This window comes from Notechis scutatus, chromosome 5 (genome assembly GCF_049901735.1).
Source record: "Notechis scutatus isolate UNSWTSFEM ecotype Mainland chromosome 5, rNotScu1.2, whole genome shotgun sequence".
Lineage (NCBI taxonomy): Eukaryota > Metazoa > Chordata > Lepidosauria > Squamata > Elapidae > Notechis > Notechis scutatus.
In genome coordinates, this window is record NC_142013.1 from 61,645,874 (window position 1) to 61,664,385 (window position 18,512).

At 42.4% G+C, this 18,512-nt stretch overlaps 1 protein-coding gene across 1 annotated transcript in view; it reads left to right on the top strand.

The window, feature by feature from the left end:
* The window catches only part of LOC113424465 (cilia- and flagella-associated protein 47), an 851,958-nt gene that overhangs the window by 50,943 nt on the left and 782,503 nt on the right, over window positions 1-18,512 (top strand). The window contains exons 4-6 of the mRNA XM_087966882.1: window positions 7,454-7,632; window positions 11,831-11,938; window positions 13,260-13,371. Coding sequence (XP_087823008.1) covers window positions 7,454-7,632; window positions 11,831-11,938; window positions 13,260-13,371 — 399 coding nt within the window. The remainder of the gene's footprint in view (window positions 1-7,453; window positions 7,633-11,830; window positions 11,939-13,259; window positions 13,372-18,512) is intronic.

Sequence of the window (18,512 nt, forward strand, 5' to 3'; positions counted from 1 at the left end):
CCCCACCAAACCTCACTATCTTATTTATCCCCCCCCCCCCCCCCCCCCCCCCCCCCCCCATAAGGGCGAAAACAATAAAAAACACCTTTTCGACTCCAGCGGCGCGCACTGCGCCCGCCCGCCCGTTCAAACTTTCTTTAGGTTTCAGATTCAAAAAAAAAAGCATTCCTTTTCCATCTCTCTTTTCCCCCTCCCACCAAAAATTCTCCTAACTCCCCTCTCCCCCCCCTCCCACCCCCCCCCCCCCAACCCCCCTACCCCTTTTAAGTCCTCCCCTGAACCCTTTTGAAGTTGTGATACTGTCTCCTCTGCTCTCTGACTCTCTGTTAGGTGGAGCTCCATTCAAAATTCAAGAAAGAAATACTTAGACTCTTTAGATTAGAGAAAAGATATCTTTTACTGAAATTGAAGTGGTAGCAACCATAGAATTCTGAATCTGAGAAATTAGGCATGCAAACCACATATACAAAGTGATGGAAATGTTCCCACCCCCAATAGTCCAAATGATTCTTTCAATTAAAAGTTGTGAATATGATCATGTGGACATCTTCAGGTGGTGATGAGGCCTCTGTCCTTGGCATATTTTGATAAAGGTTTGCAGCTGCGCAGAGAAAAGAAAGCTAAGCGAGAAATAGAAACCTAAATAAGAATATAGACTCCCCCCTCCTCATTTTTACAACACTAGAATGTAACTGTTCTGTACTATTCATTAACATTCTTGTAAACACCTGTTCTGATTGGCTAAGACGCGCAGCAAGCCGATTGGCCGAACGAGCCGCACTGATTGGCCGCGGAGAATCTCCCGCGATTGGAGGAAACCGATCGCGGGAGATTCAAAGCGGTGTCATTGGCTGCGGCTTAGCCGGCTAGTTCTATAAAAGCCGCTGTTTACCCTAGCCGCACCGAGTCGATCTTGGGACCAAATAAAGAGCTGAAACTGGTCACTGACTCCCGAGTTTCCTTCCGTATGGCGAACTTAACACTGGCGACGAAGGTGGGATCGCGGAACTGATACCCACCGAGCACGTGGCACCGAAAACACAAGATCGACCCAGATGGCCAGCATCGCACCGCCTGCACCCTTTAACCAAGCTACTGAGGACTGGGAATTGTACATTGATCGGTTCCTGATGCTCCTAGAGAGTAGCAACCTCAAGGATGCAAATGGGCAGAAAAAAAGGGCCATTTTCCTGACACACTGCGGGCCCGCAGTGTTTAAAATGGCAAAAGCCCTCGCGAAACCAGAGGATGTGAAGGCGATGGACTGGACCGATCTCGAGCCGCTGTTACGAAGCTACTATGCCCCCGCTGTGCCCACCCTCATCAGGCGGCACGACTTCTACAGGCGAGACCAGAAGCCGGGAGAAAGCATTAGCGATTTCGTGGCAGACCTGCGAAATCTGGGAGGCATGTGCGGCTTCACGGACATGGATGAGGCATTACGAGACCGCGTCGTCCTCGGGCTCAGGGACCCAGTCCTACAAAGCCAGCTGATGGCAAAGGGCGACATCTCCCTCGCTGACGCTCTCGAAATCAGCGAAAATCAGCGGCCCGAATGCGGAGACCCGACAGTGGGGACCGAACCACAGCTTCTGAGGCGACCCCGACGGCTGAGGCGCATCCCGAAGCAAGCCCCCGAGTGACCACCACCACCCACCATGGCGACCTCAACTCCGCTCTGACACCACGGACGAAGAGGATGACATCCATCGACTCCAGACAGAACGAGACCGGTGCGAACGGCGGAGTCGTAAGTCGGGACTCCAATGCGCCAGGTGCGGGGGCAACTATCCTCGATCGGAGTGCCAGTTTTTCGACGTGATCTGCCGGCAATGCAACAAGAGAGGCCACATCGCCCGAGTCTGCCGGTTCAAGAAAGCCTACAGCCCCTGACGACAAGACAGCAGCGGCCGGAGATGGGACGGCACCCCCCCCCCAGGACAAGGGACCGCCAAACTGAGCATCGATGGAACCGGGACGGACGGGACCGGAGGAACGGCGAGAACCAACAGAGAGAGGAGACCCACCAGACGGTCGTCATCGGCCATTCTTCCAGCACGGACGCCCGAAAGGTATACGTGGAAGTGGGCATCGAGGGCAAGCCATGCCAAATGGAGGTGGACTCCGGGTCCTACCTCTCCATGGTCGCATGGTGCTTGGTGCCCGCCATCCACAAGAAGGGGCTGGAGAGCCAGAAGTTAATCCTAAAGGACTACCAAGGGAACCGCATCCCCATAGTCGGAACAGGACAGTTTGAAGTCACATTCAAAGGGCGCACAGCAAGACTTCCCCTGACCATCGTGGACCAAGACCGACCCAGCCTGCAGTGGTTCGCGCCGCTCGGGATCAAAGTAACGGGAATCGACCACATCACAGAGGCGGATTGGGAGGAGCAACTCGCAAGGGACTTCCAGGAAGTGTTCGACGGCACCCTAGGCAAGTACCGAGGGCCCCCTATTTCATTAAGCCTAGACCCCAGCGTTCCCCCGACACGCCTAAAGCCACGGCGGGTACCTTTCGCACTCTGCCCAAAGATCGATGAGCAGATAGACAAGCTCATCAAACAAGGGGTCCTAGAGCCAACCGACCACACCCGGTGGGAGACCCCCATAGTCACCCCAGTCAAGCCCGATGGGTCGGTGAGAATCTGTGGGGACTATAAGGCCACCCTAAACTGCGCCTTACAACAAAGCGCCTACCCCGTCCCAGTAGTGCAGCACCTCCTACACTCACTGGGGGGAGGCAAGGTTTTCGCGAAACTCGACCTGGCACAAGCCTACCAACAATTGCCGGTCGCCGCGGAAACCGCCGAGGTGCAAACCATAGTAACCCACCGGGGGGCTTTCCACTGCAAGAGGCTCCAGTTCGGAGTCAGTGTAGCGCCAGGAATTTTCCAGAGCCTCATGGAAAGACTCCTGCAAGGAATCAAGGGGGTGGTACCCTACTTCGATGACGTGCTGGTGTCAGCAGCCAACCGAAAAGAACTAGAGGGTCACCTGAGGGAGGTACTACAAAAATTCAAAAACGCAGGGCTAAAAGTCAAAAAAGAAAAATGTCAGCTGTACACCGAGAGGGTCGAGTTCCTGGGATATCTCCTAGACCGGCACGGGATTCATCCAACCGAAAAAAAAAAATCAGAGCCATCAAAGAAGCCCCCAGGCCAAAGAATAAAACGGAATTGCAGGTGTTTCTTGGACTGATTAATTTCTATAATGTGTTCTTACCCCAAAAGGCGACCGCGGTGGAACCGTTGCATAGGCTGCTGGATAAAACAGCAACCTGGACCTGGTGGGGACATGAGGAAGCTGCTTTCAACAGAACCAAGGACCTGCTCACATCGGATGCCGTCCTCATCCAATACAACGAGACCCTACCATTAGCCGTCACATGCGACGCATCACCCTTCGGCGTCGGAGCAGTCCTCAGCCACATCCTCCCCGACAGAAAAGAAGCACCCATTGCCTTCTTTTCAAGAACCCTCTCAAAACCAGAAAGAAATTACAGTCAGCTGGACAAAGAGGCTCTGGCAATCATCACCACCGTCAAGAGGTTCCACGAGTACCTCTATGGCAGGACCTTCACCATCATCACCAACCACAAGCCGCTGCTGGGAATCCTGGCAGGAAACAGGGCCACCCCGAACATTCTATCTCCAAGAATGACAAGGTGGTCCGAATTCCTTGCCGCCTACAGCTACCGGTTAACCCACTGACCTGGTAAGAAAATTGGCCACGCAGACGCCCTGAGCTGCACGCCGCTACCCGACCTGGACGCCGAGCCAGCACCTACAACATCCACCCTCAGCATAGAGACTCTACCCAATCTGCCTGTAACCGCGTCAGACATTGCCCGCGAAACCAATAAAGACAAACGTCTGGCGCGGATTTTGCATTGGGTAGAGAAAGGGTGGCCGGAAAAAGACGATGACGAACAATTCAGGATGTTTCGGAACCGACAAACAGAACTGTCCTTACAGAAAGGTTGTTTACTATGGGGGGATAGGGTTGTCATCCCAGAAAAACTACAAGAAAGGGTTTTGGAATTATTGCATGAGGGACACCTGGGCATCGTGAGGACTAAAGCCCTGGCCAGGAGTTACGCCTGGTGGCCAGGGAGGGACAGGCAAATCGAGGCTTGGGTGGCAGTATGCAGACAATGCCAAGAATCCAGGCCAAGCCCCCCCCTCCGCCCCAATCCTGGAATGGGAAACCCCCAGGGGACCATGGTCCAGGATCCATATAGATTTCGCCGGACCTACGAAGGGGCACACCTTCCTCATCACGGTAGATGCTTACTCCAACTGGCTGGAGGTAAGCAACACGAAAACTTCCACCACGGAGGCCGTCACCAAAGAACTCAACAAACTATTCTCCACCCACGGCCTCCCAGATGTCATCGTATCAGATAACGGGCCCCAATTTACCTCGCTGGAATTCAAAAAATTCCTAGTGGAACGGGGAATACGGCATGCGCTAACAGCGCCGGCACATCCGGCGGCGAACGGGAGGGCGGAACGAATGGTTCAATTTACGAAAAAAACAATCCAAAAAATAGAAACCGGGGAAATACAGGAGAAAATTAATAAAATGCTATTCATACAACATATAACCCCAAACATGACAACCAACAAAAGCCCGGCAGAACTACTAATGGGGAGGAAACTAAGGTCCCCACTCGACAGACTGCACCCCACATACAACCCAGAAAAAAACCCCGACTCATCCAGCAAACACCGAACATTCACAGGGGACCCACTCTGGGTACCAGCAACCATAACCCAGGTGACAGGTCCCCGCTCGTACCGACTACAGACAACCGACGGTCGAGCATGGAAAAGACACATCGATCAATTAAGATCAAGAATCAACACGGGAAACACAACCGACATGCAAAAAGAAACCACAGGGGGAAGGGGAAACCCCGACATCAGCCAAGAGGGGAGGGAAAACCCTGGAAACCAAAACAGCCAACCCCAACAAGAAGGGAACCAAGAATACTCACCAACCGTGACAGGAACAGACGAACAGCTCGAGACCTCACCTGGGAGAAGCAGCCAAGCCAGCTCAACCAGCCCAGAAAGACTAGGCGGGAGCAACAAAGCCAACAGCTCAACCAACCCGAGCAAACCGGGAGGGAGCTGCGGCGAAAGGCCTGGCTCAACCTTCTAGGCGGTTCCATCAATGAGGCGAGGAGCGACACAGGACCCGACCGAACCGCTCGGAGACGAGACACCAACTAACCTGCGCAGGTCCAGTCGACAAGTACGGAGCCCCGCCTACTTACGAGACTACGTCACGTAGGACCCTACCAAGAGGGGAGGGGTGTTCTGTACTATTCATTAACATTCTTGTAAACACCTGTTCTGATTGGCTAAGACGTGCAGCAAGCCGATTGGCCGAACGAGCCGCACTGATTGGCCGCGGAGAATCTCCCGCGATTGGAGGAAACTGATCGCGGGAGATTCAAAGCGGTGTCATTGGCCGCGGCTTGGCCGGCTAGTTCTATAAAAGCCGCTGTTTACCCTAGCCGCACCGAGTCGATCTCGGGACCAAATAAAGAGCTGAAACTGGTCACTGACTCCCGAGTTTCCTTCCGCATGGCAAACTTAACAGTAACACCTCCAGCTCGCTTCCCAGACTTTACCCCCTCCTCCCCCCGTTTCTTATGGCAGCCAAAAGATGCAAAGCAATAGTAGAAGATCTTGAAGGCTGACACTCTCCTAGGTATCTGTTTTAGGGTCAAGATTTCTCTCCCTTTGTACTTCATGGGTTTGTCTCTCGTTCTTTTGTATATTTAATTTCTCAGTGTCTTCCTGGTGAACCTCACATGCACCTCTTTTGGTAATCTATGTCTTCTTGCATAATTTGTGTGAATTCTGAAGATTTCATCAATATCTCTTTGTATGAGATACAGGATTTGTGTGAGCCATGCGGGACGGCTTTTAGCCTGGGCGTGGCTTAGCTTAACTATTCTGTGTATAAAAAGAGTTCATTTGTCTTTGCTTGAGTTCTAGTGTTTGTTCTTGTACTTGCTACTTCTTCTTTCTACCATGTTGCAAGAGCTGCATGGGTATTGTACACATGCATCATGTTTTATATTATTGTATATAAAGAAGTTTCTTTTATATAATGAATCCTGCTGAATTATTTGTTTGTGTGCTGGCTGGATTGCTACAAATGCCAACAATTAGATCCTCAACCTTGTTAATGTTCTTAAAGAAAAAGTCCCAAATTTGTCTTTTTTCCTGACACTCTTCTTTCAGTTGTGTTGAAAGGTTTACATTTGAACCATAGTAGTGAAAGTTAATATCAGGTTCTTCCAAAACTGTGATGAACTCCTCTGCAGTTTCAGCTTCTTGTGAAGTTGCCTTGGTAGTTTGGTAACATTCTCCAAGTGTTTACACCTCAGAAGTAATTTGAGAGGATTTTTTTATCATCAGAATACAGATGGTCAACAAATTAGCATATTTTATTTAAGAAACCTTTCAAATATATCTCTAATACTTTGCTCCATATCTTGGCTTCCTCTTTTAATCAGAATCAAAAGATTTTAGCCACCCATAGCTAAGAAAATCAAGCTACCAGTTACTACAATAGTAAACTAAAATCACAGCTTTCAATCTTTATCTTTCTCTGTCAGCTTTTTTTTCTCAGCACATTTCCTTATTTGGCTTGCCTTAGCAGCCTTCTTTCATGTTCTTTGAGACAAAAAGAGATCCTTAAAGTGGTGCAAATCTTCAAAAAGTTATAGCAGGCTGTAGCTAGAAAGAGCCTCTTTTAAGTTGACTTAAAAATATTCACAATTGTTGAAGGTGATTAAGAAGAGAAAGGCATAATTTACTGTCAGTTTGAAAGGTGAATTTCAAAACGGTGGCTTCTTCAACCCCAAACAGATTGCAGCCCCTGCACTCCCAGCTTTTGGCATGCAGATAGCTTCAGAATTCAACTCCAGAAGCTGTTTGCAAGCTTACAGCAGTATTGAAGGGTTCTGAGGGGAAGTTCTTCGACACACCTTGACTGGGTGGGTCATAAACACATCCCATCAGTTAGAAGGCAGAAGATACACCCCATGGAAATATCATTTGGAGATCTCTCCCCAGGCATGTGTTCAATTAGCCATGTTCCCAGGAAGTGGCATTTGTACATTGCTTGAGGTTTATCATACACAAGTGATTATCTCTCATATCTGAAACATTTTGTTTGTTTGAAGCCATGTGAAATACAGAGATTTTAAAACCCCAGAGACATTTTCTCTTTACCATTTGTTGCTTGCATTATTATGTTCTTTCTCTTTTTGAGTCAATGAATGTATTTTCATCATTAATGAGATACAATCAGTAAATAAACTAAGAAGCTCCATACTATGTAGAGAATTTCAATACTGTTTCAAATAAACATTATTTATCTGCCATTTTACTAATGTTTGAAGATATCTCTTCTTCTGTCTCTCTTAGGATACTATTGACATTGGAATTCCAATAACTAATCCTACAGATGATGTTCTGGAATTAGATGTAGAATTAATAGATGCTATTACACTCAGTGGTGAAAACAAGTTTGTTCTTGAACCAAAAGAAATGTTATGTTATGAAGTAAAGTATTCTCCAGCTACCACTGGCCATATGGATGGAAGGTATGTTCTGCTATTGTAGTGTCAGCTTTGGAAGCCATATTAGCACCAGAAGCTTCCACACTGCCACATTTTTAAGCCTGGGAATTTGGGAGAGGGGATTTTATGGAGTGTATGTAGTTAGACATAATAGCATTTTTCTCTAAAGTCAAGATCATGTTATTTCTGCAGTTGGATGAGCAATGGTTGGAATGTCTCATGTTGGAACCGATAGTGATTGGGGCATGTGATGGAATGATGGGTGCAGGGGATGGATTTGTAATTTTTAATTATTGGAGGAAAACCCAGAAGTTTCAGATTCAGATTTTCCCAGATGTACCACCATGGCAGCTCTAATAAAATGGAACTTTGAGAAAATGCCTGTCTCGGAGTTTTGCTGTTGGAGTTTGTTTTCCTGGAATGCTGACATGTAGATGATATATCTTATACATTTCTAGTCATTAAATGTTTTCAATTTACTTTTATTTTGTGCTTTATTGTGAACTTTTATATTAATAAAAGTGGCTTATTACTCAGTGCATTCGTCTTACGAATGAAAGACTTTTAGATTGCTTTAGTACAGGTAGACCTCAACGTATGACCTCAATTGAGCTCAGAGTTTAAGTTGCTTGGTGAGAAATTTGTTAAGTGAGTCTTGCCTCATTTTACAACTTTTCTTGCCACATTTGTAAAGTAAATCATTGCAGTTGTTAAATTAGTAACACAGTTGTTAATTGAATCTGGCTTCCCCATTTACTTTACTTGTCAGAAGGTCACAAAAGATGAAAACATGATCCTTGGATGCTGCAACTGTCATGAATATGAACTAGTTATGAAGCATCCAAATGTAAATCATGTGCTGCAATGATCATAAATGTGAAAAAAGGTCATAAGTCCTTTTTTCAGTACTGTTGTCACCTTGAATGGTCATTTCAACTGGGACTTCTGGTTTGAAGGGCTTCGGCAACAGACAGAAATCTGCAATCATGCGCGGTTTCTGTCTGGGCTCGCCACTGGAGCGCCGCGAGCAGGCTGGTTTCGTGGCTAAGCCACCCCGTAGAGGTGAAGAGGGGGAAGACCACCAGCAGGGTCGAGGAGAGCCGCATCTCTCCTCCTCAGCTGGCCATTACTCCCTTTCCCGAAGGCGGTTGCAGCAGTGGTCAGAAATGGCCACCACAAAGAAGAACTTGACCGGAAAAGAATGTGCAGGAGGAAGATAAGAAGTGAAAGTTTTGGCTGACCAGGTTAAATGGTAAAAGCAACAACCAAGGTACCCTGGAATTTAAACTTACAAAAATAACATCGCTCCCAAAGAAGAGTCGGAAGCAGCGAAGGAAAGTGAAAAGGGAAAGGTTTGGCTTTTTTCCCCTTCTCTCTCCTTCCCTATACTGACAACTAAGAGACTTAAATAAGAAATCGGAAAAATCCGCTTTGACATCAATAGGCAATTAAGCTGAAAATAAAACAAAATGCCAAAGGGATAATAAAGATTTCTGGACATTAAAATTTTTCTTTTTCATAAGTAGGAAGGGAGAGAAAAAGAATAAGGGCAGGATCTGGAAGAAGGAGGAGACTGCCTGGAATTAAAAAGAATCTACAGTAAAACTTCAACAAAACTTCTAAAAGATACATTTTAACTGAAACTTTGTAACTAAATAGTAACCCCAGGAAGAGAAAGTAAAAAAAAGAGCAAAAAAGAAACAGCTTACGTGTATTTGGATTATTTGGTGATCTTTGGATTCTTGGTTATTATATTTGAATGACTAAAATCAATCGGGTGGTTGTTTAAAAAATTATACAATGGCACCACTACTGGATGAATTGAAAATGGAATTTAAAAAGTACAAAGAAGATGCACAAGAAGGGAAGGGTTCTTTGGCTTTGTTTTTCAATTCTTAGAAATGGAGATTTGGAACTATGAGAAACAACAAGAAAAGACTGCAAAACAAGAAGACTGGGACAAAGAAGAAGCCATCTTTAATGAACAAGCAATTATGTGGGGAAGAAAAAGGAAAGGGGGGAGAGAGAATGGAGAATTTAAGATTTAAAAAAACAACCAAAGAAAAGAAAAATAATTCAAAAAATAAGTATAATACTGGAAAGCAACAGAAAAGGGGAATACAGAAGAGAGAAATAGAGGTAGAGAGACAAGGGGGTAAAAAGGGGAGAGAGAAGAAGAGAGGGAAGAAGGAAAGGAAAAGAAGTTATAAAGGACTGGAGCAAGATATAGAGAAACAGGACCTATTTAGAGATAATGGGTGAAAATCTAACTGAAAAGGATTCTGTAAAGGTACATAAGATTGTATTGTTATATTAGTAATAGAAATAACTTTAGAAAATTGGAAACAATGTATGATTAAAATGAGGGATAAAATAGTTAGTGTAATTTAGTGAAATGTTTGTGAATAAAATAAGTGAAATAAAATAAATGAGAAAATTGAATTAGGAAGGAACGGGAACATTTTAATTAGTTAATGTTTTATAAAATATAAGTGAAGAGGGGGGAATTAACTATGGAAAGCTTATAATTGTTCCCATAGAAGTATGATATTTAATTTAAAAGTAATGTTAAAGATGTTAAGACTTTAATGAATATTAATATTAATGATAGAATTGAATTGGAATGGAATGGAATGTTGTTTTAATTATATACATTTATAATTTTTTCTTTTTTTAAGAATACAGTGTGTATTTTAAGAATGTACCAAGCAGAATCCGAATGGAAGTTATGTATTATATTGAATGTTACAACTTTAGGGAAAAGATATAAAGGCGTCATACTCCAATCAGTAATTATAGGAGAAATTTTATTTAATGAGAAAAGATAATAGATAATTGAAACAGGACAGACAAAAATATAAATACAATGATTTGAATTGAGATAATTAAAATAAAATTGAGAAAATTAAAAGAGGGGAGAAGCTATGCAGAAAATATAAAATAGTAATAAGATATGGAATAGAATATAAAAATGAGCATGAACCTGAATTTGTGTCTGTACGAAGAAATGTAACCCGGGATTACGCTACTTTCAAAAAAGATGTTTTATTTGTATTTTTTTTTCTCTTTGTGAAAACTCAAATAAAATTTACCCCCCCCCCAAAAAAAAGAACCTGTACTTGAACTGTTATAAGTTGAAAAGTACCTGTATTTTTTGTTTTTAATGTTGCCTTTTTAATGTTGTATTATGAATATTTCTGTTTGGGACACAACCTTCAAACTGATGGGTTTTCCCCCCTTGAAATACATTCCTGGTGATGAATGACTTTTGTTTCATGTTTTATGTGAACTTAAAAGTACCATCTGGCTTTCAGAGGAACCAGCCTCAATAAAGCTAATGAAAGAAGCACAGTGGAAAAGGCAGTGGTTGTTTTCTTCTGCCTTCACCACTGATCTTTTCTTTAGCTTCTTTTCTGCTAGACTGATCTCTGTGAGCATACATTTCTGATATAAGCTTAGAAAGATACAGAATATGTTAATCTATTTCAGATTGTCTTCATGTAATAATTAATTGATTATTAATTAATTAGCCTATTTTTGATGAAATTAGGAAGAAAATAATCTGCATTATTTTTACCACTGAAGATCATTACACGTTATAAATTTTGGCATTGTAATTTTAGATAAATAATAGGAAATAATGAAAGGAGCAGAATTTATTGCAATTTTGGAGTATTTTTGGTGCTTTTTAAAATAAAAATAGTTTTAGAATTGAAAGATAGGATATACACATATTTATTTTGGCATATCCATGCATTTAATTCTACAATATTTTAAGAAGAAATGTAATGCAATCTTATTTCTGTATGTTCTTTGTGGATTAGATTATTTTCTGTGGTCTGAACTTTTTAGATTTATATATGACATTCTTTATGGTTTTTTACTCCTAATATTATTTTTAGCTAAAATTTCTTGTCTGTATTTTTTATTTATTTTAATTCTACTAGTCTATCCTATAGATAAACTGCATGGCTATATACATATGATTTACTTTGTGCTAGTTAATGATGGAGGAGGAGGAAGAGGTGATCATGATGATAATGATTATGATATTTATAATGTTGATCATGATGGGCACCTAATCTGTGATTAGATGTAAGAAATTAATTAAGATAAAACAGGATCACTTTGCTGATCCCCTTTATTATCTTCCCTTCCACTGTGTTGTTGTCTTTTATCTAACAAGATAATTTTACCAACAGATTTATAACTCTTATTTTAGTGTTATATTTACATCAGAGAAATTAGGAGAGTTTTGGTATGCATTGAAGCTGATTGGACAGATGCCTCATCCAATAAGATTGCCTGAAATAGAATGTGAACTTGGAAAGTAAGCAATCCTATATTTAACCTGAATTATGGGTTTAGTTATTGTTCTTTGATATTGAAACAACTAACCATTAGTTCAAATCTTGGCAGACTTGGCTGGAGACTACAGATAATCCTCAGCTACATTAGAATTTTTTACTGCAGACAAAAATGAAGTTTCAGCATAATAGTTCATTTCCTGCTATAAATATTTTCCTGAGACCTACAGACAGAATAACACAGTTGAAAGGGATCTTGGAAGTCTTCTAGTCCAATGATCTGTTCAAGTAGGAGACCCTATACCATACTGAACAAATCATTGTCCAATGTCTTCTTGAAAATGTCAATAATGGCATACTGACTGGAGGCAAGCTGTTCCATTTATTAATTTGTTCTCACTGGCAGGAAATTTCTCCTTAAATCTAGGTTGGATCTCTCTTTAATAAGCTTCTATTCATTACTTCTTATCCTGCCCTCAGGTGCTTTGGAGAATAGGTTGACTACCTCTTCTCTGTGAAAACCCCCAAATATTGGGAGACTGCTATCGTATCACCCCCAGTCCTTCTCTTTGTTAGACTAGTCATTCCAAAATGGAATTGATAGTTAACACAATTGGAGAAAACCTGGCATTCATTTGACTAGAAAACATAAACACAGCCATCTTATATTTTGTGCTCAGATTTACAAGATAATGAAGACATATAGCAGTTTTGCTATAATAAATGCTATTTGGAGAAGTTGCCCTTGACAATTATTTATATTGAAAGGAAATGCAGTTATTATCACTTATGTTTTGGTAATTATTAATTTTTGTCTGGTTTTTCTGAAGACAGATTTTTATGGAGTGTAGGTATGCATATTATCTCTTCCCGGATGCAAAATATTTTTTTCAAAAACTTTTGTAATTGGTACCTAGCTAGCATGATCTATATAATATCTTAAAATATAACTAATTTGATTCTAAAGCTGTTAACTTTCATTTCCAAAAGTTGTTATTAAAATGCATTAGATTATTTTAATACATCATGCTTGCTGTGTTAATTCTATTAGAATCTATTTCTGGTTTTTAAATATGGTAATGACTCTACCTTGAAGAATGCTTCTTTGATCAGAATTTCTGTCAATTCATGATGACAAAATATGTGAAATCTTTGCCACAGAAATAGAAGAATCAGTATTAGCATTGGTAAAAACAAAATGAATAGTGCTGAAGATAGTTGCTTGAATAACTTTTCAAAGAAAACAAAGTGCTATTTAAATAAAGTAACCAGCAGCAACATCAGAATTAGTCAAGTACTTTATCAGAATTAAATAACTGGATTTTTTGTGGTGTTTTGTTACAGATGGGTCAGCCAGCATATTCCTCTGGTTAATTCTACATATGAAATTCTAGAATTGGAATATTTGAACAGCAATCCAGGCCATTTTTCAATGGAGATTGACCCCAAAACCAAAGTAGGTTTAACTGATAAACATTGCTATTTATGAAAATGTTTCATATGAAACACTTTCCCTTAACAATTTAAATATTGCTCACATATTCTGTTTTATTGCTCAGAAGAAAAAAATGTCTGTATGAACTCTGTATTTTGTAGAAAACAAGTGGAATTTCAGGCCAAAATTTGAATGAAGTTAAGACAAAGCCCAAGAATGATGTAAGAGTTAGAAGTAAACACAAATATCTTAATGGAGCAAAGAAAAACAATGCAATTGAAGTCCCTACAATGCAGTGCATTGTACAATGCAATTGAACAATGCAATTGAAGTCCCTACAATTATTTTGAAAAAAAACCTCCTAAATTATGGAAGTTTTAATATTTAGCATTCCCTTATATATGAATTGAGAATAAGAATATATGAATTGAGTGACTTGGTGACTTCATAAACAGGTTCATTCTGTTGTCTTCACAACTGTATGGAATAGTTTGCTATTGTCTTCTCTGAGGATGTTTTTCAACCTTGTACTCTAGTTCAGTGGTCACCAACCAGTGGACCGGGGACCATGAGAAAATTTTGGTGGTCCGTGGAGAAATGTCACCTCCAAAGCATCCCCCAAAGCAATTAATCAAGGCTGAGCAGGAACACAAGGCTGTGCCACCCACATGGCCCGTGGGAACACAAAGCTTGCATTGCTTGCATTGCGAAAAACACGAGGTAGTGAGCAGAGGGGGGAAACTTGCCCCACTCAACCCATATGCCTTACTTGGCCACCAGGCTGCTTCTTTCTGCTTCTTTCTTCTTCTGCTTTTGGCTGCACGCAAGGAAAGCAACAAAAGTCTTTCTTTCTCTCCCCCAAACTCTGCCAGAAATGAGTCTTTGTGACCCTGCAAGGCATCCTGCTCCAAGAGGCTGCGCCAGCATGACAAGTCTCACAAAGACTCATTTCTGGTGGAGTTTTGGGGAGAGAAAGAAAGATCTCTGCTGCCTCTGCTGCCTCTGCTGCTTTCCTTGCATGAAGCCAAAAGTCTCTCTCTCTCTCTCTCTCCCTCTCCCCATGAGAACGGAGCTGGAGATTGTATCCTGCGATCCCAAATAAAGAATGATCAATCGGTAGGAAAATGGGATGGGGAATTTTCCTGCAGACTTTTTGGGGGATTTTCTCAGGGTCTCTGGTCTGCAGGATTTAAAATTATTGGTTTGGTGGTCCCTGAGATCCAAAAGATTGGTGACCCCTGCTCTAATTAGCAGCCTGGATTTCTTACCCCATCTAAGTATTAAGTGGGTCTGACTTGTTTAGTTATTTTTAATCTAGCAAAAGCTAGCAAGATACAGAGTGGTGTAACACTCTTTTTATCATAGTAAATTGTGGTTAGCAGGTTATGGCATTCAAGGGCAATGAACTCATGTACAAGGTTAAAAACAAAATCTATATATATAAAAGTGAAATACCACTCACACATCATCACAAAATCTCCAGAACTGTAAAGCCTACAAACTTGAAATTTAGCATGTAGGTTCCTCTTGGCTTCTAGGTGCTCACTGAGAAAAGATTTTTCAAAATGACCATCAGAACATTAGTATTTCATATATTATTATTAAGATGCTCTGATGCTAAATAAGTTCTACTCCCCTTCCCCACCTGTAAAGAAATCTGTTCCAAATGCAAAACACAAGCAGAGGACAGGAGTTTCTGTTTCAGTTTTAGTTTCACAGCAGCAAGCAGCTTTAGTACAGAACAGTTGAGCTAAGCCACACCCAAGCTCCTTGCTGTTTCCTTCTTGCTCACACAGCAAATACTGTTTCAGTTTCCATGTTTCAGTTTCCAAACAGCTCTCAACTCTCTCTCACACTGACAGGATGCTAGCCAGATGAATACCAGTGGATGCTGGTAGGCAGAGGCATAATTTTTCCCTCTTATTTTCCTCCCGAAAAACTAAGTCCAATCACATAGTTTCGTAGCGAAGCACAGGTATAGAGCTAGTATGATATATTGAAGAAAGCTAGGAAAATGACAGAAAGATTTTAAAAGAATACATTAAAGTGTTTTACAGAGTTGATAAAACTCTTCAACCAGTTGCACGTCTCGGTATAAGAGAACAGCATGTTTCTTGCTAGTTTTTGCAGTGAGTCTTAGCAAAGTCAGCAAATTTGTTGAATCTCTAAATTTTTCCAAAGCTGCTGAAGTTACCTAATTTGTTTAAGTTTTAGTACTACAAAATAGTCTGAGTCTTCTTTGAATCAAATCATTCCTTTGAAGCTTGTATTAACTTTTGTAAACAGCTCCAATAAGCCAGTATTATTTTATACTAGTTTCTCAGAACTTGTTTCCTTAAAATGAATAGGTTGATATATAACCTCCCTTCCAGTGGGATTTTTACATAGCGGCACAAACACTTGAGAATGGATATTCTATTTAATATTTTATTATTTAATCCTACTAAACTGAAGAGGAAGTGGAATCAGCAAAAAGAGAGATGTCAAGTTTCTGACCCATTTGAATATTTATCTCTATTCACTTGCCAATGAACTGGGGTGGGGGGGAGGAAGGAAAGGGTGAGAAGGAATACAGACAACCCAAGAATAGACTGTGCAAGCCAAGAACCCATCAAGGTCACTTCTGCAGGTGTCTGACAAAGAAATGAACTGTTCTGAAAACAAAAGATTGATTCTTAATTGGACAGTGTGATCACTATGGGTGGGAAGAAGGGGAAACTAATGTTTAACTATGTAGCATTGCATAGGAAAACCTCAGAGCTGGTTTTATTTCTTCAGTGCTGAAATGATGCACCCAATAAAGTTTTACTTTTGGAATTTTAAAGTTCCTGAGAGTGTCTACTTTTCTTGGGTTCACTAGTCGAACAGAGGACAGTAAACCAGCTCTCTTTTTAACCCATATTGCAGCCTACTTGGCTATCTCCGAGAGTGCTGCGAGAGGAGATGGAGGAAGATGCCTGGTGCAGAAGGAAAAGTGGAGATGGCAGCAAAAACCAGGGTGGCCCTATCCATGGAGGCGCCAGTGGGAACTCTAGCAGACTGCGAGGCGCAAGTGGTCATGATCTGATCCAAAGAGTGAACCAAGAAAGCAGAGAGGAAAAGTGGGAAAGGCTGCTGAGGAGGATTTCCCCCTATTCCTACCAGGAGTAACTATAACCCATGGATCAAAATGGAAAGCCAGAAGGGCAATGCCAGGAGGGCAGTGGACTGGGAAGAGCTGGTGGACTGGAACTTCCTGACTTCGTGCTGGAGTCCTTCAGTGGAACAACTGAGAACAGTTCATGGGCATGAAAGTATGGGGTGCAACATCGGTGCATTCAACCTTCTTGGGACCAGGAGCTGGTGCTGGTCAACCCTGAACCACTGTGCGGCCTTTGCTTTCCTGAACCCAACCCACAATGCTGAGGACTGTGACTCAAGCTGCAGGGAGCTCCCATACCTCCCCAGTTGGCCCTGGGACAAGACCAAGTGCCCCAGGGTACAGCAGGAGTTGAGGCACATGCAATCTCATAGGCGGTGGGGTTACCATTGGGTACATCCTGGTCCAGGACAATCAAGAGTCTCACTGCCTGAGAAGGGAAACCGGAAAAGCTAGCCTACTTCCTGAACCAGGTGTAGAACCACATGGACCGGTACAAGGCTGTCTACTTAAATGATGTGGTGATGTCATTGAGAGCATGGAGGGCGAGGCAGCAGATTGGGTGGTGCTCCTCCACAATGAAGAGGTGCTGGAGTTGGGGATGTGGATGCCTTCATGGAAGAGCTCTAGATGTTAGCGTTCTAGGAAAACAAACTCCAACTCCAAAACTCAGGCATTTTCTCAAAGTTCCATTTTATCAGAGTTGTCATACTGGCACATCTGGGAAAACCCAAATCTGAGAGTTCCAGATTTTCCTCCAATAATTAAAAATCACAAAATCCATCCCATGCACCTATCACTCCATCACATGGCCCAATCATCATCCTTTCCAACTTGAGACATCCCTTTAACCATTCCTCATCCAGGTGCAGGAATAACATGACCTTGACTGTAAAGAAGAATGCTACTATGTGTAACTACGAACACTCTATAAAATTCCCCTTCCCAATTTCCCAGGTTCAGGAATGTGGCAGCATGGAAGCTTCTGGTGCTAATATGACTTCCAAAGCTGACACCGGAATCAATTTGGAGACCCCTCATGTGCACGCCGAGCCAAAGCATGATTGCAAAGAACCAGACCAAGTACATCAATGAATTCCTAGGCTTGGTGGGGAAACTGAGAGGGTGGCCAGAGTGCTTGCTGATCTACCATTTCCGAGATGTGCTGAATCAGGAGTTGTACCAGAATTCTCTGCCTCGAGGGGTTCCTGACGAACTCCAAGCATTATGTGAGCATTGGATTTTTTCCCTTCAACTGAAAAGAATGAACTTCTGAAAACTAGGTGTTTCAAAAGGAATCCTTTATTGAAAGGGGTTTTATCTCAACACTAGGCAAAGCAGAATCTAAGATACCCCCAGGCATACAGTCATAGATAAAGGAAGTTAAAACCCCTCCCCTCATTCAGATGTGGATTTAGTCAAACAAAGAACCAACAAGTTAATTCCCCCCTCCCCTTCTCTAGGAACGTATCTTGCAGAGTTCCCAGGAGTTTCTTCCAGGGCTGGAATTTTTATAGTCCCTTCTCATCCTGTTATCTCTTCCAGAGGTAACAAGTTTCTGGACATCTGACTCCACTTCTCTGGATGTATATCATGTGCAAGTTATACAGAATCAATATTGGATTTAATATATTCAGGTTACATCAAAAAAGATTACTTGTACCAACTTCCCCCTCTCTTCTTCTATTGAAGAATAGCAGATACACAGATTTGACAAATGGTACCAGTTGGACCTGATGAAGTACAAACAGCATGCAAGTCTAGGGAATCGACCCCGAAAGAGCCAAGAGAGGTGCTCACTGGGATGGAGAACCTCATCATTCCCTTCTTCCTCAACCCCAAAGGAGAGCCTGTGGCATTCATTGGGTGCCTGCTTCTGATATAGTCAGGAGGGTCATTGGGCTTGTCCAGCACCACAGCCGATGATGGCCCTGAGCCAGCCAAAATCTGAAAAGGCACTAAAGAAGACAAAGGAAAAGACACAGGTGGTGCATCCATTCATGGATGTCTCTCCCCAATCCAG